This window comes from Scylla paramamosain, chromosome 6 (assembly GCF_035594125.1).
Source record: "Scylla paramamosain isolate STU-SP2022 chromosome 6, ASM3559412v1, whole genome shotgun sequence".
NCBI classification, from domain to species: Eukaryota; Metazoa; Arthropoda; class Malacostraca; order Decapoda; family Portunidae; genus Scylla; species Scylla paramamosain.
The window spans coordinates 23,895,654-23,919,406 of record NC_087156.1 but is presented as its reverse complement, the minus strand read 5'-3'; the positions used below and the strand labels follow the sequence as shown (position 1 = coordinate 23,919,406).

The 23,753-nt window shown below is 36.2% G+C and overlaps 1 protein-coding gene across 1 annotated transcript; it reads right to left on the bottom strand.

Annotated features, from left to right (window-relative positions):
- LOC135101453 (DEAD-box helicase Dbp80-like) lies at positions 1–23,200 on the bottom strand. The gene is given in 11 exon segments (XM_064005428.1): positions 1–3,064; positions 3,817–3,964; positions 3,966–3,995; positions 5,185–5,294; positions 5,597–5,759; positions 6,661–6,825; positions 10,052–10,206; positions 10,469–10,583; positions 14,237–14,339; positions 15,501–15,826; positions 22,854–23,200. Coding segments are annotated over 11 exon segments (1,458 nt in total). The 5' UTR covers positions 22,932–23,200; the 3' UTR covers positions 1–2,999.
- Between the last annotated feature and the right edge of the window lie 553 nt (positions 23,201–23,753).

Here is a 23,753-nt window from a genome sequence, read left to right as displayed (position 1 = left end):
TGCATTCATCATAATTTTTATTTAAATATGACTCAATATGTATTACATAGTAATTTTCTGTCATGTATAAATTCTTATTTAATATTTTTGTGAGTCATGAAAGAAATGTGTATACAGCAGATGTATATTCAAGAAAATGTTCAAGTATTGTGATGCTGTGCTGCTCTTTCTAGTTAGGAACTTATTTCCTTGCACATTTATTACATTAGTGTTACATTTGCTGTTTTGCACTGAAACTATACCAAATTTGGATTTGTGATAATGTAGTATTATCTTGCTTTCTCTAAAACTCATATCATCATGAAAATTAGTTGATACAAGCTGGCTTGTACTTAACATTATTGAAGCACATTTTACTCTATTTGTACTTACTGTACTTTCTCAAGACTTCACGGTACACAAGAACTAGTAACACTTGTGAACAGCAAGCAGCACCATAATACTAAGATGATAATTTTATAGTTGTCAATCAAATCTGACTTCCAGGATTGGTGCTGTAGTAATAGCCAACATTTTGTCCTACCATCTGCCAGCCAGATTTACTGAGTGTGATGTCTGAATAAGTTAAAACACTCCTGCTGGAATTTCATAAGAATGAAGAGCTGATCTCAGAGGTGGCTTTATACTATGAAGAGTCAGAAGACAGTGGACAGTAGCATGAAGAGCTGTGCTGCATCAAATGTATTGGATGCCTCTTGTTCCTAAACCTGAGATGACTTTGATACATAAATAACAATCCCAGAAGTGGATCCATTCCAGTACTTACTAGCAGTGAAACACAAAATTACAATAAAACAAATCATAAAAATACTTACACAAAAAATAACTGAGGTGATCATTAAAATGAGTACAAAACGTCAACTGTATAATATTTTCCTTAATAAAATGCTGAAATATATTATTATTGTAATCTTGAGAAGAAAAGTTCTCATCTAAAAGGGGAGTAATAATGTTACCATCCATGTATGACATCACAATCTGTCAACATTCTTGACATATACAACAAACAGACTCTCCAGTAATTAACATCTTACTTATCATTCTTGTAATCTGCATATTCAGTTTGTGCTTTAATTATGTCATGGATACAAACAAAAACAGTGCAAATTGCACAAGTATGCAATCAGCTTGATAAGAGGTGTACATAGTGGCTAGCTGTTAAAACAAAATAAAATGGATGAGAAGTCATCAAGTAAGTGCATAACCAATTAGTGTCTAGAACTATTTTTCAATGAACAGAAATTGGATGGGTGATCTGCTGTAAGGACAAAAAGATTATTAAAATATACATAGTACTGTACTTGTACATAGCACCATGAGGTATAATCTACTGAGTCAGAAGGTACTGGATATGGTGATACGGAGGAGGGAAGAGCTGGTCTGAAAGGAGTGTCCTTGGTGCAGTTTGTAGAATAAAATGGTGTTAAGTAGTAAGGGGTCCAACTTTTATCTCTTTTTAGATGTAGGTCAAGTTCAGGATAGGTAATATGCAAAGTGACCAGTTGAATATGTCTTTCGGCAGCTTGTCATGCAGCAATAAATGAGGTGGAGGGAAGACCTGCTTAAGTAACTTAAGACACAAACACCACAATACTCAATACAATTCATGTTATAAGACCATGAAGAATAAAAAATATATATACATGTTATGTAGATGTGTCAATCACTGTCACAAGATTATCATGTATCATTTGCCAGACAACAAAGCACTGACAGTTTATGCCATGGCATGTTTGTCACCATAGTGAGTTATCCATTCAACTCCTACTCCTATTTCTATTCAGTACCAGTTCTGGTTAATAGTTCTGACTGGTCATACCTAGACAAATCTAGTCAATAATGACCACTCTACATAATTCTCTCTCCTGTCTTCTGATTTTACCTGTATCTATGAAAATACAAATGCTTTGGTCTTCACTACTTGTCACCATCAATGTTCAATATTTTGGAATTTACACAAAAAAGACTTCCCATCTTCCTTTCACTATTGTCATCGCCAGTATACTACCTTCTGCAAAGAAATGACTGACTCAGGTAGATAATGAAGCAAGGAAAGAAGTCTTCTGCATCAGCAATATGGTTTTAAGCCTTCTGAATGCTGACAGGCATAGCACATCATCCCACATGACTTCAGCAATAACACAAATGGTTCATGTGACACTAGGAGGCCTTCCTTGCCACTACAAACCAAACATTTTGATCTTGACAGAATTTAAACACTAATAGGCACTATGCTGCTCAATCAGCAAGTCAGTTCTATCATTACAATACACAAACCTCATGGCTTTAGAATTGTCAATTGTCTAATAAAAAAAAGATAAATAAATAAAATAAAATAAAATAAATATAATAAATAAATAAATAAATAAACAAACAAATAAATAAATAAATAAATAAAATAAATAAATATATATATATATAAAAAAAAATAAAGAAATACAAATAAACAGAAATGAAGGTGGGAGGCATGGTTGGGAGTCCAGCATACTAACCTTTATGCCACCAGGCCACATATACCTTTGTCACTGAAGATCTCTTTTAATGATATGCAGGAAGTATAAAGAAGCAGATTTCATATTGAAGTCTATTTCTTTCATGCATACACTTACACACACACACACACACACACACACACACACACACACACACTATTTCACAATCACTTCAGCAATGATTTTATTTAAGAAGTTGAATTTGAAGTAAAAGAGGTATTTCATGAATAATGAGTCAAATATTCAAAATCTTAAAAGTGGCTCTCTTGCATTTTTATAAATTATCTTCAACATTTATAATATTTTCAGTAACAGCTCCTTTATTGACAATTTGGTACTTCTGTGTTTCTTCTTCCTCTACTCTTGTTTCTCTTAAACTTTAAATGCACAACATAATAATTTCTTGTTTTCTTGTGAACTCTAGTTTGTCATCCTTTATGAAAACTTATTTCCATACTTCAAAGAACAGAATGTTAATATGTCAGTTAATAATAATTCTTCTAATGATTAGTCTTCCCCAAGTTTGTCAATCTCATCAATGTTACTGTAGTCCAATTTAATTATTTTGATATCTGAAAAGAAAAGAAAAAAAATTAATCCTATATTGAAAAAGACAATTTTGTAATACTTTACCACAATATGCCACAGGATTTTAGTTAAAGTTAAGCAAGACTATGAGAGTTTTCAAGGAAGAAAAATGGATAGATTCTTTGAGGCAAATTATGATGTACTTGAATTAAAGTGTGATACATTTGTAATACACAATCTCTCCACCAACTAATCAATGTCTATATCTATTTATCTATCTATTTATCTATATCTATATCTATCTATCTATCTATCTATCTATCTATCTATCTATCTATCTATCTATCTATCTATCTATATATATATATATATATATATATATATATATATATATATATATATATATATATATATATATATATATATATATATAATATAGAATAAACAAATAAAAAATGACAATAAATTATATAACGCTAGCAATAGAACAGAAGGAAAAGCATGTATTGTAGAACCTGTCTCAGAGCAACCTGCATGAATCTGCTGGATACAGCTGACTAGTTAATGTCTATAGTGAGATAAAATCAGCCATTAGCTAAAGAGTACAAACAGTATTAGGAAGGAGAGAGAGAGAGAGAGAGAGAGAGAGAGAGAGAGAGAGAGAGAGAGAGAGAGAGAGAGAGAGAGAGAGAGAGAGAGAGAGAGAGAGAGAGTAAAAGGTTATGTTTGTTAGGAGCTTCAGAATAATTTACTGATCTAGAGAACATCAAAATGTTATAATAAATGCAGAACTTACTAAAATGATCTTCAATCTCCCTTAGCAATCGCAGATCTTCTTTGCCATCAACAATGTTAATAGCATTGCCAGTCTTGCCAAAGCGACCAGTACGACCAATGCGGTGAAGGTAAGTTTCACAATCTGCCTTGCTAGTGCCATGCAGTCTTGGGCAGATCATAATTCACCACAAGATTAACCTGTAATTAAGGGAATCATGCATTGTTGGGGTCATGTTGTAATGGCAAGTCACACCTGACTAAAATTCTGTTTGCAACAGGTATTATACTGTTAAAGTAGGTCACCTGTTATTTCCACAAGACATCACAGCTTCACATTAAATAAAATACTATGGCTGACAAAATATTGCTAATATTCATCCATATTGATTGAAATTTCAAAATATATTTTCTTCTATAAAAAGATTTAATAATTTTTATAGCTTATATGTAGGAGGAAACTTTAGCTATAACTGTTCCTATGTTTGTCCCTGTATATCTTCTAGCGAAGATGATGCTACATTATAGACATGTTAATAGTCTGATAGTTCCAATTTTATGCAGGTACCCTACTGATAAACTGTGGTGGAAGTGATCAATCAGTCAACTGATCGATCAATCAATCAATCAATCAATCAATCAATCAATCAAGAGAGAGAGAGAGAGAGAGAGAGAGAGAGAGAGAGAGAGAGAGAGAGAGAGAGAGAGAGAGAGAGAGAGAGAGAGAGAATATCTTCCCCTGTGTGTGTGTGTGTGTGTGTGTGTGTGTTTATTTACCTAGCTGTGACATATCGGAAATGAGTTTTACTTGTACTGTCCTGTCTCCACATCAACTACTATCCAACTTTTGTTTTAAAAAACATGAATACTCCTCAAACAGATCACTTCCTTCTCCAGTCCCTTCCAAGCTTCGGTGTTTCTAGGACGGAAGGTAAATTTTTTGATGTCTCTTCTGCAAGTGGTCACTTTTAATTCCTTTCATGTCCTCTTGTTTCTTGTTTGTTCCACACTCAAAGATTTTTCAAATCCAATTGTTCCATCCTACTCAGCACTCTGTACACTGCAATAAAGTCTCCTCTCTCCCTTCTCTTTTCCTAAGTTTGAAGGTTCATTCTAGCCAATCTCTCCTCACAGGACTTATGTTGACTTATGTCAACCTGGTAGATAGATAGACGAGTTTATGAAGGGTTATTAATATTCTAATATGGGTATTTAGAGCACCTTACAAGTATGGGAAAATACTAAAATGAAAATATACCACTTCTTACTTTTGCTTTTAAAAGGCTATCTCAATGCCACAATTTTGCACTATTGTCTCTTTTAATAATTTTCTCCTATTATCTGGTTGTTTTAAGACCAGAAGCTAATCTCTTACTGATAGTGTACTTACTGAATCCACATCAATGCCCCGAGCCAGAACATTGGTACAAATTAAAACCCTTTCTGCTCCTTCTCGAAAACGAAGAAGTACTTGGACTCTTTCATCAGGAGTAAGATCACCTAAAAAGTAAAAATGCAGACTACATTATCTACTACATTTAATGTGTGGAACAAATGGTTTCATATAAAAATGTTTTAGAAAGAATGTTCAGATGAATTGAAACAATATCTTTTACAGCTTTGGTAAAGAGTTGCTACAATTACCCTATCTTAGGACAGTATTTTCTGGTTAATTACACTTAAATTTATCTAAATCATGAAAGGCTTTTTACAAAGTTAGACACTGTGACATTCAAAGAAATTATCTTAAAGTGTTGCAGAAAATAAATAAATCCATATCTTCATGAATGTTTTAAACGTACCTGTTAACAATGCAACTTGATTGCCATCTTCTTTTAACCTGTTTGCTAGCCAAACAGCATTGGCTTTTGTGTGACAAAAGAACATTGCACTTCCGACTGGGATGGAGAAAATATTGCTGATGGCTCTATATTTCTCTTCTTCACTGTTGCATTCTACATACATCTGAAAGTTACAGGCAAATTATTTTGCAGTAGTCAGTGCCTCTACATGCTGACTGAATTGTAATCCTTTTTATGTCTCAAAATCTATTTTTAATACTTGAAGGAGAGAGAGAGAGAGAGAGAGAGAGAGAGAGAGAGAGAGAGAGAGAGAGAGAGAGAGAGAGAGAGAGAGAGAGAGAGAGAGAGAGAGAGAGAGAGAGAGAGAGAGAGATGAGAACATAAATCAGAAACCCTACTGGTTTGTCAGAATGGTATCTATTTATATACTACTAGAACAAGATATATTACTGACTGCTATTTGGTGAAAGCAAGATAATCTCACAAGTATGAATAGTATTCTGAAATACTAAGATGCTACTGTCACTTAAGACACTTATAAACATTAATAAGAAATGTATGTTCTTCAAACTCTATAAGTTTGACTCTTAGACTTGATCATTTCTTTAGTGATTATTAAGAGGCATATATATATATTGTTTATTTTTCGATGCAAGTTCTATGTACTGTGAAATGTATGAAACCACCTCTGTTTTAGTGAATTAGACAGCCTTTACTCCACTTCTTACTAATAACGGGATTCTCCAACCATTCTTATTCTGATGACATTTTGTGTACATGCACACATTTAGCATTATTTATCCTATTTGATGCTTCTCATGAGTGTTTAACCAAAATTTCTTTATCACTTTATAGTAAGGATTTTCAGCATATGTAAATAGTTGGTTATATTTTAAGCTAACATTGCATTTTAATGAACGTTGGCTTGTTTTATTGAATTATTGCAGTTTCCTATGATTTGGGGTCATTTTTATGATGGGGGTGTTATTTGATTAAAAACAAAAGAGGGAAAGCTTCAAGATAACTGCCATACATTTGGAATAAATGCTTTACACTTTTCCTACCTGTCTTATGTTTTCTAGAGTCTCCTCTTCCCTCTTGAGGCGGAGAGTGACGGGATTCTTGATGATGGCATGAGCAAAGTTTACTACCTCATCATCATATGTGGCTGAGAATAGCATCATCTGGCAAGTTTCTGGTAGCTGCTTGTGAATTCTCACTGACTGATCCTGAAAATAAAAGGGATGTGAGGTATTAGTAAGCATTACTATTAGAAATCTCTTTAAGGAAAAACATGGAGATATGAAACACAATGCCTCAATATTAAAAAAATTGTGGAGATTGGCAGCAGAGAGAGAGAGAGAGAGAGAGAGAGAGAGAGAGAGAGAGAGAGAGAGAGAGGAGAGAGAGAGAGAGAGAGAGAGAGAGAGAGAGAGAGAGAGAGAGAGAGAGAGAGAGAGAGAGAGAGAGAGAGAGAGAGAGAGAGAGAGAGAGAGAGAGAGAGAGAGAGAGAGAGAGTTTGGAAATGGAAAGACAAATCAATGGTCTTGAAATGAATGAACAAAGAGGAAAAAGATGAAGGATGCCTAGTTATGTTTTACTAATTATTTGGAACAAAATGAGGGATGTTTAGCCATGTTTTAGTATTTATAAAATGAAAGGACACAGTATGGTTAATCACACATTTAACAGACATTTAGTTATTTTTTTTACTTAACATTTTTTTGGTAATCCACAAGAATTTTACTTTATTCTTCACCTCATTCAACCTCAGTAGACAGTATGGAAATGTAGGAGGGTAGATGGCAGGAGAATTGATGTAGTTTTGAATGCTAAGTAGCTCAAAGAGGAAGACTATTTCAAGTGTCTACTGTCCACTATTGTTATAGAAAAAGAAATATATGTACAGATAAACTTTAGAATGAATAAATAAAAAAAAAAGTGCGGGGAGGGATGAATAGTGTTTCGCTTTGGGTAGCTCTGCACTAATGCTAGAGAAACAAGGATAGCTTCCTTGGAGTACAAATGAGATGGATGGACATGTGGAAATCATAAGATATAAGAAGGATGTTTGTGTGGCAAGGAAGGATGGCTGCATTTAATAAACAAATAGAGAGTAGTAGCAAATATAGAATTATAGAGCAGCTTTGAGGGCCACTGTAGGTTTGTATACATCTGGTTCATTTAGAGAGAGAGAGAGAGAGAGAGAGAGAGAGAGAGAGAGAGAGAGAGAGAGAGAGAGAGAGAGAGAGAGAGAGAGAGAGAGAGAGAGAGAGAGAGAGAGAGAGAGAGTCTGTGTGTGTGGGTGTCTTGTCTTTGCTACCTTCTTTCACAGGGATGTCATCAAGGTGGGGAACGGTAAAAATGGCACAGGTAAAAATGGCACAGGTAAAAATGGCACGGTAAAAATGGCACGTTTAAAAATGGCACGGGTAAAAATGGCACAAGGGAAGAAGTAGGAAAAAATGGCACAAATATATATTGAAGTTTAAATGTTGAGAAAATATGTTTCTAGAGTTTCTTAAATTCTCAAGTGAGTTTTGAATGAGTGTTTCATGAATTTGTCTCGAAGCAAGCTCATTGTTTACTTTCTGCATTTCTCACTACACAGCCACAGACAAGTTGTAGCAGCAGTCAAGTACACATCTCAGATCTCAGTGGCTCTACCAAATTTCCCACCATGGAAATTATACAGAGCAATAAAGGAAAAGAGAAGATCTGCTTCCAAGGGTACATGTATACAAAACAGATTACAAGATCAACTACTATCAGATGGAGATGTGTTAAAAGAACATCTTTTTGTAAAGGCACTATGACCACTAGCCTTAATATGACTGATCCTGTGCCAGCAAATGAACACAACCACGCTCCTGATTATGCTGCCATCTCAGCCACAAAATGTATCACCAACATGAAGAGAAAAGCAGCCGAAACAGAAGATAAACCTAGTCAAATATACAGCAATAACCTGCATGACTTATCAGCTGAAACAAAGGCCGTACTACCAAGTGAAGACATCATAAAGAGAACTTTACGTAACCAAAGATCAAAACTCTATCCACCAGTACCAGAAAACCTTAAGGATCTGAAACTTACTGGGGTATGGACAACTACTGCAGCTCCAGAGCCAAAGCCATTCCTGTTTTTCGACAATGGCCCAGACACTGAGAACCGTATCATTGCTTTCGGTTCTGATGAATCACTGCGTCTACTTGCTTTTGCTGATACATGGCTGATGGACGGCAATTATGCAATGGCTCCACAAGGTTTTCTACAGCTTTATGTGATAAGAGTTCCAATCGGCAATACAGCAGTGTCTACTACTTTTGCTTGTCTGCAGAGCAAAACACAAGATACATATGAAATACTGCTACAAGCAGTGATGGATCACTGTCATGAGATTGAACTCTACCCAGACCCAACAACCATAATTGTTGACTTCGAGCAGGCGGTCATCCAAGCCATCAGTAATGTTTTTGGGCCGGAAACACACACACAAGGTTGCTTCTACCACCTAACTCAAAGTACCTGGCGGAAAATACAGGACCTTGGCCTGACCAACCACTACAAAGAGAGTGAGGACTTTCGTCAATTCTGTGGACAGATTGACTCACTGGCATTTATACCAGTTGAAGATGTTCCAGCGGGAATGCAGCTACTGAAGGATAGATGTACTGAAGATGCAGCTCCCCTCTTGGAGTACTTTGACCAAACCTATGTTTCTGGTACATATGTTCAGAGAAGACGCAACAAGCAGCCAGAAATTCCAGCAGTTAACCTTCGGCGCATTCCAGCAAGATTTCCTCCTGAACTTTGGAACGTACACAACGCTACCATGAATGACTGTCCCAGGACCAACAACCTGTGTGAAGGCTGGAACAACAAATTCTACCATCTTGTTGGCTACCAGCACCCATCTATCTGGAAACTTATACGAGTGCTTCAACAGGAAGAGGCAGCTGTGAGTGCAGTTATTGCAAGGGACTCAGTTGAACCACCCAAAAAGAAAACAAAAAGGGTATATGTTGATCTACAACAACGACTGAAGAATTTATGCAAAGATTACACAGAAGGAAGGAAAACCCTTGATCAAATGTTATGTGCACTTGGTCACAACATAAGATTTTAAGCTTTCATATCATGCCTGAACGATGTTTCTATATGACCTTTACGTTTTAATGTATATCAATAAATTTTTTTAATTGTGCCATTTTTTCCTACTTTTTCCCTTGTGCCATTTTAACCCGTGCCATTTTTACACGTGCCATTTTTACCGTGACATTTTTACCTGTGCCATTTTTACCTGTGCCATTTTTACCTAAACTCCATCAAGGTATTTAGACATGGATGGATAAAACTTATATAAGTAAATGATAAATAATAAGTGGTTTATTCCTTGAAATTAGACTTTTTTCTTTATATGTGAGAATTTTTCTTGTAATAAAAGCAACTTACTTGATGACCCTGAGTAGCAATCATTACATCAGCTTCATCCAAAACAAATACTTTGCAGGTTCGTAGGTCAAGACATCGGTATTTGACAGCCCAGTCCACCACTTTGCCTGGTGTTCCTATGACAATATGCTCTGTAACCTTCTGTCCACGAGGAACTGAGGAAAAGAGGAAGAAAAATATGTCTCACCTTCCTCAGCTGCAATTATGTGACTGCATATGATTTGTTATTACCAATTAATAATGCTCAACACTACAATTGCTTGATAAGGAAGATTTCTTATTTTGTTGAATTCCAATAATCATTGCATCTTCAAACATAAAAAAAATGTCAACATTTACAGCAGATTTAATATAGTAACAGTCTCTACCACAAAAATGTGCAAGGTAATGAATATCATGCACAATCTTCAGTCATACCCATGTCTCCCTTCACAGCAGACCGGATGGTAATGTCTGTACAGTATTTGCCCATCATCTTAACACATTCCACTGTTTGCAAAGCCAGTTCCATGGTAGGGGACAGAATAAGACCCTGGAAAGAAAACAATTAAGAATGTAATTATAATTTCAATTGTATAGTTTGCTACAACAAATGCATTACAGCAAGTTCACATAAGAAATATAAACAAATGTTTTCTTCAAATGACCAACTGTTTCCCACACATGTGGAATCCCCATCACACACACACACAATACAACAATATATATATATATATATATATATATATATATATATATATATATATATATATATATATATATATATATATATATATATATATCCTTACTGAGTCTTGGTCATCCTCTTTTAGAGATTTTGGTGAAACTTTTCCTGTTGCCTTGGACATATCAAAAGCTTTTGATAGAGTCTGGCACAAAGCTTTGATTTCAAAACTACCCTCCTACGGCTTCTATCCTTCTCTCTGTAACTTCATCTCAAGTTTCCTTTCTGACCGTTCTATTGCTGCTGTGGTAGACGGTCACTGTTCTTCTCCTAAATCTATTAACAGTGGTGTTCCTCAGGGTTCTGTCTTGTCATCCACTCTCTTCTTATTATTCATTAATGATCTTCTAAACCAAACTTCTTGTCCTATCCACTCCTACACTGATGATACCACCCTGCACTTTTCCATGTCTTTTCATAGACGTCCAACCCTTCAGGAGGTAAACATATCACGCAGGGAAGCCACAGAACACCTGACTTCTGATCTTTCTAAAATTTCTTATCGGGGCAGAGCAAACTTGGTATTGTTCAATGCCTCAAAAACTCAATTCCTCCATTTATCAACTCGACACAACCTTCCAGACAACTATCCCCTCTTCTTCAATGACACTCAACTGTCCCCCTCTTCTACACTAAACATCCTCGGTCTGTCCTTTACTTATAATCTGAACTGGAAACTTCACATCTCATCTCTAGCTAAAACAGCTTCTATGAAGTTAGGTGTTCTGAGACGTCTCCGCCAGTTTTTCTCACACTCCCAGCTGCTAACTCTGTACAAGGGACTTATCCGTCCATGTATGGAATATGCTTCACATGTCTGGGGGAGTTCCACTCATACTGCTCTTCTCGACAGGGGTGGAATCAAAAGCTTTTCGTCTCATCAACTCCTCTCCTCTAACTGACTGTCTTCAGCCTCTCTCTCACCGCCGCAATGTTGCATATCTAGCTGTCTTCTACCATTATTTTCAAGCTAACTGCTCTTCTGATCTTGCTAACTGCATGCCTCCCCTCCTTCCACGGCCTTGCTGCACAAGACTTTCTTCTTTCTCTCACCCCTATTCTGTCCACCTCTCTAATGCAAGAGTTAACCAGTATTCTCAATAATTCATCCCTTTCTCTGGTAAACTCTGGAACTCCCTGCCTGCTTCTGTATTTTCACCTTCCTATGACTTGAATTCCTTCAAGAGGGAGGTTTCAAGACACTTATCTATCAATTTTTGACCACTGCTTTGACCCTTTTATGGGACCGGCATTTCAGTGGGGCATTTCTTTTATTAGATTTTTGTTGCCCTTGGCCAGTGTCCTTCCTACATTAAAAAAAAAAAAAAAAAAAAAAAAAAAAAAAAAAAAAAAAAAATATATATATATATATATATATATATATATATATATATATATATATATATATATATATATATATATATATATATATATATATATATATATATATATATATATATATATATATATATATATATATATATATATATATATATATATATATATATATATATATATATATATATATATATATATATATATGTCATTCCAGAGATAATTAAATACATAACCCCAGAGGTTTCCCACCACACTAATGTCTGAAGAATGCCATCACTATTTCCTACAATTTGTAAAAGGTAACTGGATGGTGCAAGAGGAGTGTAAATTCCCTCCTTTATATCTTTATTTTTAAAATGAGTAAAATCTTATCTTGGTTATTCTCTTTCTATGCAATCTCACTCTCTCATCTTCAATGTTTCTAAATGACCAAACTATGTTAGCATAATTATACAGTCAATACAACAATCCCTACTTTTACTTCTGAAAAACACCTCCAGTACTATCTAAATTCCCCTAATTTCCAAAAACCTTTGCTTTCTCCATTCTGTGAATATTTGTATCATCAAGTGAGTCACCTGCAGGCAATAAATGAATTGTCTCCTACCTTCATCTGTAGTTGCCATCCAAGCCCCTTGTTCTCTAAATGTAAAATTTCATCCTTCCCACTATTCCATCTGTGAAGATACTAAACAATCATGAAAACATACTGGTCCAAGATCAATCTTCAATGAAACTGCAGTAAAAACTCCATTATGATGATTTTCTGTTTGCCATATTCAAAGTTAGTGACAAAAATCCATAATAATTAGTCTAGACCTTAACTTTGGTGACCAAACTTACAAGATCAATGATAAATCCTTAAATGTTATTTGTGACTTTTGTAGATCTAATATGATAGGACTGAATGGAGTCATGAATGCATAAATGGTGACATAACCTCAAAACCTCAGTGAGAAATTCTTTACAACCAATCTAATCAAATGATTAAGTCAGATGTGGGAATAGGGATGAGTCAGTTATGGCACAGCAGGAACAAACCACAGTAGGGTACTCGACAGCGAACATGATTCACTCCAATGTAGCATGTTATGGTAAATGTGCGTTATGGCAACTGAAGAACCTATGGGAAAAAACTGGTTCCAGAAAGCAATATAAGAAAAATTCCATAAATTTTGGAGAGAGAGAGAGAGAGAGAGAGAGAGAGAGAGAGAGAGAGAAACATCTGCGCTACTGCATTTGAGATAACATGCCAAATATGTACGGTACCCTCCCCAGTTTTGTGCCTAGTCCTAAATTCTTAACATCATGAGTTTCATGCTGCTTTGACAAGTATAGGTCACATTTACCCAGTATTGGCGTCACACAGATACATACAGTAAAGCCCCATAAATTGGAACCGTCTCTCTCTCTCTCTCTCTGAAAATAAGAACAATCTGAAGGATTGCTAAACAGAATGAGACTGATTGAGAATGAAAATGGAATTACATATATGAGTGAGAAAAAATTACAGAGGATGAAGCAAAAATCACATAAAATGAATGAGGGGGAAAGAGTGAGCTAGGCATTACTCCCTAGTCCCTTATTTCTGACAGATAACAGGGAGGGGAGGTGACTGGGAGGGAGTTTTGAGACAAGACAAAAGAAGAGAGAGAAAAGAAAAAAGGGATGAAGATACTGGTCCCAGATAGGTGAGCAGCAGCTTGCACAGCTGGTGAGTTAGTCTTGCAAGTTTTAGTTTGTTGTTCTGATTGAATCTTTATTAAAACTTCAGTACTCTCATGAATGGCAAGTTCATCTTATTGGTTTTGGCTTGTTATTCCAATTAAATATTTAACAAAATTCCAGTGCATTTTTGCAGTTGAACGTTATAAAGACCATGTGTTGTCATGTACCCTACTGTGGTTGCCAAATCTCTAATGGAGAGAGATCCTGAAAAAAGTGATTTATGCAATGTGGTCCATGAGTCTAAGTAAAGATTAAAATGTGACAGAATGCTTGTGGGGTATGATTGTGTGTGAGTATCCATGGACACATACTCCTAGCTAATCCCACCTCTTGAAGGGGATTAATTCAGTTTTACTAGTCCAAGTCCATATTTTACTTTGGTCAATGTCACTTACCTGGGTACATTTTTTGCTTGGGTCAATGCGACTTAACATTGCCAAACTGAAGGCTGCTGTCTTGCCTGTTCCTGACTGTGATTGTGCTATCATATTCATGGCTCTGTTAAATTAAGAAAAATCAATAACATTAAAATGCAAGTATATATCATGATGTAGATCAGAAGTTTTTCAAACTGAAGCATGAGCAATATGTGATGCCCTCTTTCTGCCCCTAGATCTTTGATGGTGCTGAAGAGTGACTTTGATGACAGGAGAGAGAGAGAGAGAGAGAGAGAGAGAGAGAGAGAGAGAGAGAGAGAGAGAGAGAGAGAGAGAGAGAGAGAGAGAGAGAGAGAGAGAGAGAGAGAGAATTTCAGAAGGTATTTCCAACAGTGGAACTGGGTATCCATAAGCAAAATTAATAATCTGGAGGAATTAGAAAACTAAGTATAGTTGTGTGTGTGTGTGTATACATTTATCTATATCTATTCATCTATTTTTACACACACACACACACACACACACACACACACACATCACATCACATACACCAAGATTTTTCAAATTTTCTTATTGTTTCTTGTACACACATATGCAAAGATATGACAGAGAAGTAAATATATGCATGGGATGCATGGAAGAGATGATACTAATTTCTTTCATTTAAGAATGCAGCAAATGGCAAGCCCTAAGGTTCAGTCTCAGGCTTCATTATGTTTTTGATACAAAACAGCCAGATAATTGCTAATATGAGGGGGATGCATCATATGTTAGTAAGTGTAGTGGCAGGACAGTGAAGGTTGACCAACATCCACTCAATCCTTGGTAATCATAATAGGATCAAGTAGTAACAAACTGGTGTGGGGTAACTTTTAGTATCCAGCCACGGATTAAATTCTTAGCTGCTTCCATTCATGGTTACTCTTTAGATCAACTTCTCAAATGTTCCACATACTCGTACCTCTTCCCCTCATCAAGCTCCAAAGCACTAGCTTCTCCACTTATGCCCATCCCTATTGTCAGCTGTGCTATTGCAAAATTCAGAGAAACCCTACATAATTATTTTTTTTTTCATATTATAATTTCTTTAAAACATCCTCATCAGATATTATCCCAACAGTATAAAGAGGAAAAAAATTATTTGCAATGGTATAACAAAAGAAAAGTTCTTATATCATTATATACCATGATTCAGCTGAATACTGTAATAAAACTAAAAAGCAGATCTAGGCCTACAAGATTTTAAACACTTTTTTCAACACAATACAAACTTGGCACTTACGGTTCAGCCAACAATGTAGGAAGTGATATTTCTTGAATCTTAGAGGGGAGTCTGAATCCCATTTCATAAATTCCTTTCAGGAGTTCCTTACGTAGGTCCAAGGCTTCAAAACTCTTGACGCTGTGTAGAGGATTCTTTGGGTCTGCTCGCAATACTTCTACTTTGTTTTTAGTCTGAATGATGCCTTTTCTCATCACCTTCCTCAACATGGACAGTTCTCCTGGAGTAACATTTTCTTCAGAATCATCTGCTGCTGCAGGATCAGGTTTATTTTCATCCTTTGATTCTTCTTTTTCTTCATTTTTTTGTAGTTTCAAATCATCAACCTAAAGATAAATAATTATGACTGATAGGCTATTTTCAATAGACATTACACTGTCAGAAACAATGTAATGGTGGTTTCATCACTTCAAACACAAACACACACACATGATATTCTATTGGAGGATTTTGGACATGGAAGTGAGGAAGTGGTACCTGAAAAGGAGGGAGAACAGGGAAACAAGTTAAGGAGAAAAGACACATGTAATGTGGCATACAATAACATTAATGGCCTCATCCCAAGAAATTATGATGGGAGACTTTAACTGTAAGGAGGTGTGCTGGGGAAAGTGGTACACTGAAGGAAAAGAATCATCTTGGGGAAATAATTATTATAATTGGCAATGGATAATGTATTAACACAAATGCTGATACAAGATTTGGAAAAGACTGAGAAACATCTATTATTCAGCAAGAAACCAGAAGGAATTGAGAATGTTCAGATAAAGTGTCTGTTAGCCAAAAGTAACCATGCTACCATGGAATTCAATATAAATGAGGAAATAGAGGGTAAAAGGAATGAAGGGCACCATTATGGGAGATTAAAGTATGACAGACTTTGACAATATGAGGAAGTTTTTTTCAAGAAGAGATAGGATATGTTCCATAAGGTTACAGGGGTCCAAGAGAAGTGGGAAGAGTTTCTTAAATATACAAAGAAGAAATTAAGTTTGTGCCTAAAAGGCAGACAATAATAGTTGGTAAAAAAAAAAGCATGGTTTAATAAAAGATGTGAAGCAGCAAGAGGGCAAAAGAAGATTCATGGAAAAAGTGAAGAAAAAAGTAAAGGAATTAACCTATGGAATAATCACAAACAAGCAAGAAATGATAACATGAAGATCCAGAGAGATGAACAAAGACAATCTGAAAAAGATAAAATAAAAAGATGTAAGCATGAGCCCAAACTCTTCTACAAACATGTAAATGGTAAACTGAAAAGCAAAGGGAGCACAGAAAAACTAAGGGTGGATGGAATGGTATACGAGAACCCAAAAGAGATGGCAGAAGTGATGAATAAGAGTTTCAAGAAAATTTTTACGAAGGAAAAGGAATTCGTGAAGCCATTGGACATACAGGAAAATAGAAAATGGAAGAATTTCAAGTAATGATATAGGATATTAGTGAAATCATCAAAACATTACATGTGAGAAAGGCTGCAGGACCAGATGGAGTGTTGGGATAGGTATTAAAAGAATGCAGTAACCAGCTGAAAGATAAATTGCATACCATTATATGTACTTCTATTGATGAAGGAATAATTCCACAGGATTGGAAAAGGATGAACATTGTACCCATATTTAAAGAAGGAAACACACAAGACCCAGTAAGTTACAGATCAGTTTTGCTGACGAGTGTGGTAGCAAAAATATGTGAAACGATAATAAAAAACAAATGGACTGAAATTTTGGAAGATTATGAAATTCTTACAAACTGTTAATTTGGTTTTAGAAAGGGGATATCTTGTCTTACTAATCTGTTGTGTTATCATTAAAAATGACAGATATAATACAAGAGAGAGATGGCTGGGCAGACTGCATTTACCAAGATTTAAGAATGCCACATAACAGACTGCTATGGAAGCTGGAGAAGATAGGTGGTGTAAATGATAGACTGCTGGAATGTATGGAGGATTTTTTGAAAAACAGAGAGATGCAAACAGTAATAAGGGATCAAACATCAGTGTGGGGCCCAGTATCAAGTGGGGTGCCCAAAGGGTCAGTGTTAGCACCAGTAATATTCATGGTGTATATAAATGATATGGTGGAGAAGGTATTCAGCTACATGTCTTTTCGCTGATGATGGAAAACTTATGACAAGAGTAAAGGAAATTGAAGACTGTGAAGAATTGCAAGGAGATCTAGATAGAGTGTGGGAGTGAAGCAACAGGTACCAAATGGAATTTAACTCTGGGAAGTGTAAAAAGATAGAGTCTGGAAAAAGTAACAGAAACAATTAATAAGACAACAGAAAAAAAAGATCTGGGAGTGATATTCTCAGAGGAATTATTACCAGAAAAAAACAAATTAATAAGATAACAGGTGAAACTCAACCTACCAAGAAATATAAGAGTTGCCTTTGCTTATCTAGATGAAGAAATGATGAGGAAAATAATCACCACAATGACATGCCCAAGATTAGGATATGCAGTGGTATTTTGGTCACCACACGGGGAGAGAGAGAGAGAGAGAGAGAGAGAGAGAGAGAGAGAGAGAGAGAGAGAGAGAGAGAGAGAGAGAGAGAGAGAGAGAGAGAGAGAGAGAGAGAGAGAGAGAGAGAGAGAGAAATGTTGGAAGGCGTACAGGGAGCAACAATCAAAATCATACCAGAATTGCACGATCTGTCATATGAGGAGAGACTAGCTAGGTGCAAATCCCAACCTTGGAAAGGAGATGAGAGAGAGGTGGCATGATTGCACTTTAAAGATTACTGAGAGGGATGGAAACACTAGATAGGGAAGATCTATTTGTAATGAATGAAAGAAACAAGGGAACATGGAAGAAAACTAAAACAAACACCTGCAGAAGGGACATAAAGAAGCTTAGCTTCCCTTATAGAAGCACTAAGGCATGGAATGGACTGGAAGGAAAAGTGCCCATGAATGCATGCCAGTAGCATAGACTGCATAGAGATGCAGGCACCCTAAAACTCTCACAGAAGTTCAATATAGTATGTATGTATCCTATCCTGTACTATTATTATAAAAAACAAATAAATAAAAAATAAAAATTCTTAAAATGCACTTTTCCTTTTTTATTTTTGGTTATTTTGGTTGTTTTGTATGATAAATCCTGTCTAGAATTTATTTATTGCTTTTACCTTCTCTCTTCCTCACTGACCAGACCACTACCATATTCAGCATGGTTGGATAATGACTAAAAATGGGTCAAGACCAATGGGGTGTTTTCAGAACTAGTGGTTGTCACCAGGTGGCAGCACAGACACAAACTCTTCTCTCACATACAAGCAATATCAGATATACCTACAGTGTTATTCTATTTACATGAAGATGCAATGGGCTTATATAATATATTTTTCTATGTACAGTAAAATCCCTCTCATCCGGCATTCCAGTATCCGGCAGCTTCAAGTATCCAGCACATTTTTCCCCGAGCCTTAAAATCAATAAAAAATCAATGTGTACTCATAAAATCGATTAAAATTCCCGCGCAAGGTATACTTTGTCCCCTCGCCACCAGAGCGCACTGCTTCGCGCCACCCGCGGCCCACTGCACTGTGTTTACTCAGTGACTCAGTCCCGCGTGTGCACTGTTTATCGCCTGATGCCTTCATCATGCCTAAAGTTGTAGAAAAGAGGAAGCATGTTGTGCTTACACTTAAGCAGCTGATCAGATCAGCTGATCTTAGTTATGGTAAGATGCGTGAGTGTAGGGTGGTGATTGTGGACATAATTTCACTTCTATTCAAGTATCCGGCATGTCGGCGGTCCCGTTGATGCCGGATAAGAGGGATTTTACTGTAATCCCTTCTAAGTAATAACACAAGTAAGATCAAGCTCTTCATAAACAAATGTATATAAACTGATTTTCTAGTGAATCGGCATTTAGATTTATTTGGTCATCTGTGACAGTCAAAAAGTCCAAATTACATAGATCTCCTTCCTAGTTTATGGAAACGGCAATTTTATTAAAAAAAAAATGGCAACTCGAGTGTCCTGGCGATAGTAATGGTGTATCTCTTACCAAAACAAACACCTGACTCGGCCGCGCTGGTTGAACTTAAGAAAAACGTTGTTGGACAAAAAGTTGAATGTTGCTGCGGTGCCCATCTCCACTACACCCTAAGCAATGGATTATGGTAGCTGGACACTACAGCAGCAGCAGGATTGCCTGAGAGATGTTTGTTTTGGTTCTCGATTACTTTGACTTGTCGCTCGCTTCGTGAGAGGGATGTTATATATCACGATGTTACCGAGCAGGTTGTGTCATACTATATAGTACAGTGGGATATTTTTTTTCATTGTCCAAATCAATAGTTTTATACTTGTAATATGCTTTATTTAAGATAATGCCAGCAGTTTACTTGATAATCACACAAAAAATAATTAATTTGACCACATTTTCTCAATATTATCCATACTGGATATTGAAAAGTCAATACATCATTTCAATAGTATCATGATGATCAATGTTCTATGCATCTTTACACAACTGGGATTTACTACAACAATATTTTAGCTCTCTTCTCTACAGTTAGATGAGCAGCAACGATATCTAATGGTTAAGTTCTGAAAACTCCCCATTTGTAACAGGTTTCATCACACAAAAGACTAAACCAAGCAAAAACCAGGAAAATTTCATACAAAAATTAATTAAATGGAATAATGGACAAACGTAAATATTGATTGATGGGTGCTTCACAATCTCTCTGTTGAGGATACCTCCAAATGCTTTAGAAAGACTGGAGCTGTCACCCTTCTTAGGAACAGACTAAGTGTAGGCTAACTTCCAGCAAGAAGGAAAGGTGGATCTTGATAGACAGAAAGAAAAGCTTAACCAGGCAGGAAGTGAGCATGGAAGGGCATTAAAGAGAATGGTGGGAAGGATTCCATCTGGGCTATCTATTTTTTTACTTTATCCTTATTTATTTTAACTTATTCATTATCAAATTTTCTTTCTATCTCTTTATTATTCTTCCAGCTAAAATGACTGAAAGAAAATGGTGCTGCATTCATTAAGAGAGAGAGAGAGAGAGAGAGAGAGAGAGAGAGAGAGAGAGAGAGAGAGAGAGAGAGAGAGAGAGAGAGAGAGAGAGAGAGAGAGAGAGAGAGAGAGAGAGAGAGAGAGAGAGAGAGAGAGAGAGAGAAATTCCCTTACTAGAATATTTTGTCAACAAGAAGGTAACAATGTTGAGAAAGGGAGACTTCTGGATTGCCAACTACCACCTCTTCTTCAATGACACTCAACTGTCTCCCTCTTCTACACTGAACATCCTCAGTCTGTCCTTTACTTATAATCTAAACTGGAAACATCACATCTCATCTCTAGCTAATGCAGCTTCTATGAAATTATGCATTCTGAGTCAACTCTGCCAGTTTTTCTCACCATCAAATCAAAAGCTTTTCATCTTATCATCTCCTCTCCTCTAACTGACTGCCTTCAGCCTCTCTCTCTTATTGCCACTATGGTGCATATCTTACTATCTTCTACCACTATTTTCATGCTAACTGCTCTTCTGATCTTCCTAAGTGCATGCCTTCCCTCCTCTCGTGACTTCGCTACATAAGACTTTGTTTTTTTTCCCTCACCCCTATTCTGTCTACCAGCCTAGTGCAAGAGCTAACTAGTATTCTCAAATCATTCACCCCCTTTCTCTGGTAAACTATGGAATTCCCTTCCTACATCTGTATTTGCTTCTTATGACTTGAACTTTTTCAAGAGGGAGGTTTCAAGACAGTTATCCTGTTTCTCATGTTGCTTTGAGAACTGGCACTTGAGGGGACCTTTGAAAATAATTGCTGCCCTTGACTAGTGACACTGGGAGAGAAAACAAAAAAAAAATGGAGACTTGCTAGTCCCACTGTGAACTTGAAAGATATCAGTCAATGACAAAGCAAAATCATTGATGAAATAAAACTTATTCTGGTATACCAAAGAGTCTCTTTTGTTTAACATCTGAATTCAAGTTTCAGTGAAACAATACATGGAGGTGCAGGAGTTAAGGGTAACAGCAGAGGAATAACACATGACTGGCCTTTTGTTCCTTTCCCAAGGGGGGAAAAATGTATGAGATCACAGATGGTTTATTCTCAATCAAAAAAGAAGCAATTAACTATTTCTGTTGTTGAATCTTCCCTGATAAAGCAGTCATATTCTGACTCACCCCACAGACTTAATACTTGGTGGAAACTGAATCCTAGTGATGTTCACTAGAACAACTATACTCAGTGGAAGGAACTGGGAATCAGGCTTGCCTGTGGCAAAATGAATGATCAAAATATAATAAGAAATTGTAAAAAAGGAAATGAGAAAGTAAAAGCAAATCCCTTGTTAAGTAAAATCTGTCTTTCCGGATATTATGAGGAAATACATAACACTAATGCTAATTCAAAATAATTTCAAAATAGAGGTAATTTTCAGGAGCTGGTGCAAGAGCTTGTCAAATACAATCCTGTGTTACATGAACTCCTGTTGAGAACGAAGCTGGGAAGTAAGCACACCATTTCATATCTGTCACCAACTATTCAAAATTAATCAATTGATATTTTGGAATAAGATGCATCAGAGAAAATTATCAATTGTGTACAGGAAGCTAAATGCTTTGTCTAATTTTTCACAGCACTCCAGATATATCTCACAAGGATCAAATAAGTCAAGTAATGGGCTGTGTCTTGCCTGATGGAGTTAATGTGAGCATTAAGATGTCATTCTTAGATTCAATGAAATAAAAGGTAAAACTGCGGAGTTTTTCAAAATTGGTGATTGAAAAATAAATGTGAACAAACTTGACAACACTTGTAATGGCTGGTCAGCTCAGGTGTTCAGAAAAAGGATTAAAGAAATCAACCAGAGGGGAGAAGTTGTGTCTTGTACTAACCATACAAGGATTTTGGTGGGAGTGCATCCAGCTTCTGTTGCTGTTGTCACATGTTTTGCTACATTAGGTCATGGTTGCATTTTTCTTTAAATCAATTCATCACAGGATGATTTAATATCAGTGAATAGACAAAATCTTAAATACATTGTGGAAACTATGTGGAGAGCAAGATGTGATGTTTCCCCGAACTATGCCACACCTACATGCTTAAAATATTCCCAACTCTGAAAATTGTTGTTTACAAGAGAAATGCACAATATTAACACACATATAGAAGCAAAAATCTGTAACTGAGGAAATTTATGTCTCAGAAAGTAATGATGATGGTACTGAGATAACTTGTGCTTGCCGCTCGCCAGGTATGCCCCTCCGTCTCTGGGGTGTGTGGCAAGTATATGTGCTGCACTGCATCCCAGGCCAAAGGACACCCACAAGATTCAAGATTCTGGCAAACATTAGTATGACCTCACACCTTACCTTTTCGACCACCTTGTCCACCAGGTCACGGTCCTTGGTTTCCTGGTCCTCGGCAGCCTTGGCCCAGTCATCCCCCATCGCGATTACTCTTCAATCACTCAGCACAACGCGATGTCCTTTAACTCCTCTTCCTCTTCTTGTGATCCCCTTGTTTAGTATCACTCCGTTCGTTTTGTTTTCTCTCTTCTTTCTTCATTCACTTCACACTTCTTTCTAAATATGACTTTCCCTGCAGTTTCCTCACCACCCCGTGTCGTCGCCACCACCACCAATACCTGACGCTTACGAGTAGCCACGCTTTTACGAAGCACCGCAGCAAAATAATTTGAAATATGGATCTTACGAGCTTTGAGAGGCTTTCTCTGTTTATTCACTTTTTTAGAAAGGAAAGTTTTTTAACAAATCAAGTTGAATAGAATAATTTTAAAAGATGTTAACTAAGATTCGGCAGCAAGGATAAATTTGACAGTATCTTTTGTTTAAAAGTATTTCATCAAATACTTCGTATTTTACTTCAGGAATATAAAGTTAATATCCCATTAAATCTTTGAGAAAAAAAAATCATATTAAACTGCATGAAATATGCCTGTCTTTGGCAGTCTAAACGGTATATTTAGATAAGTGCGTTCTGGCTGAATTCATGGTGGTAACAAGAACTAAAAAAAGAAGAAAAAAATCGTGATATAATCATCTTCTAAACTATTGATATAATGCATTTCTACATCTTTGAGCAACTCAGTAATCTGTATCATGTGGGAATTAGTCTGCGCGTATATTACAGTAAAAGGTAGCTACTGTGCATGTGCTCTACAATATAATAAGTATTAAACCATCTCGTCAAAAGGGATACAAAAAACAATAAATAAAACTCTAAATATTAAATACGATAAGTACTTGGTT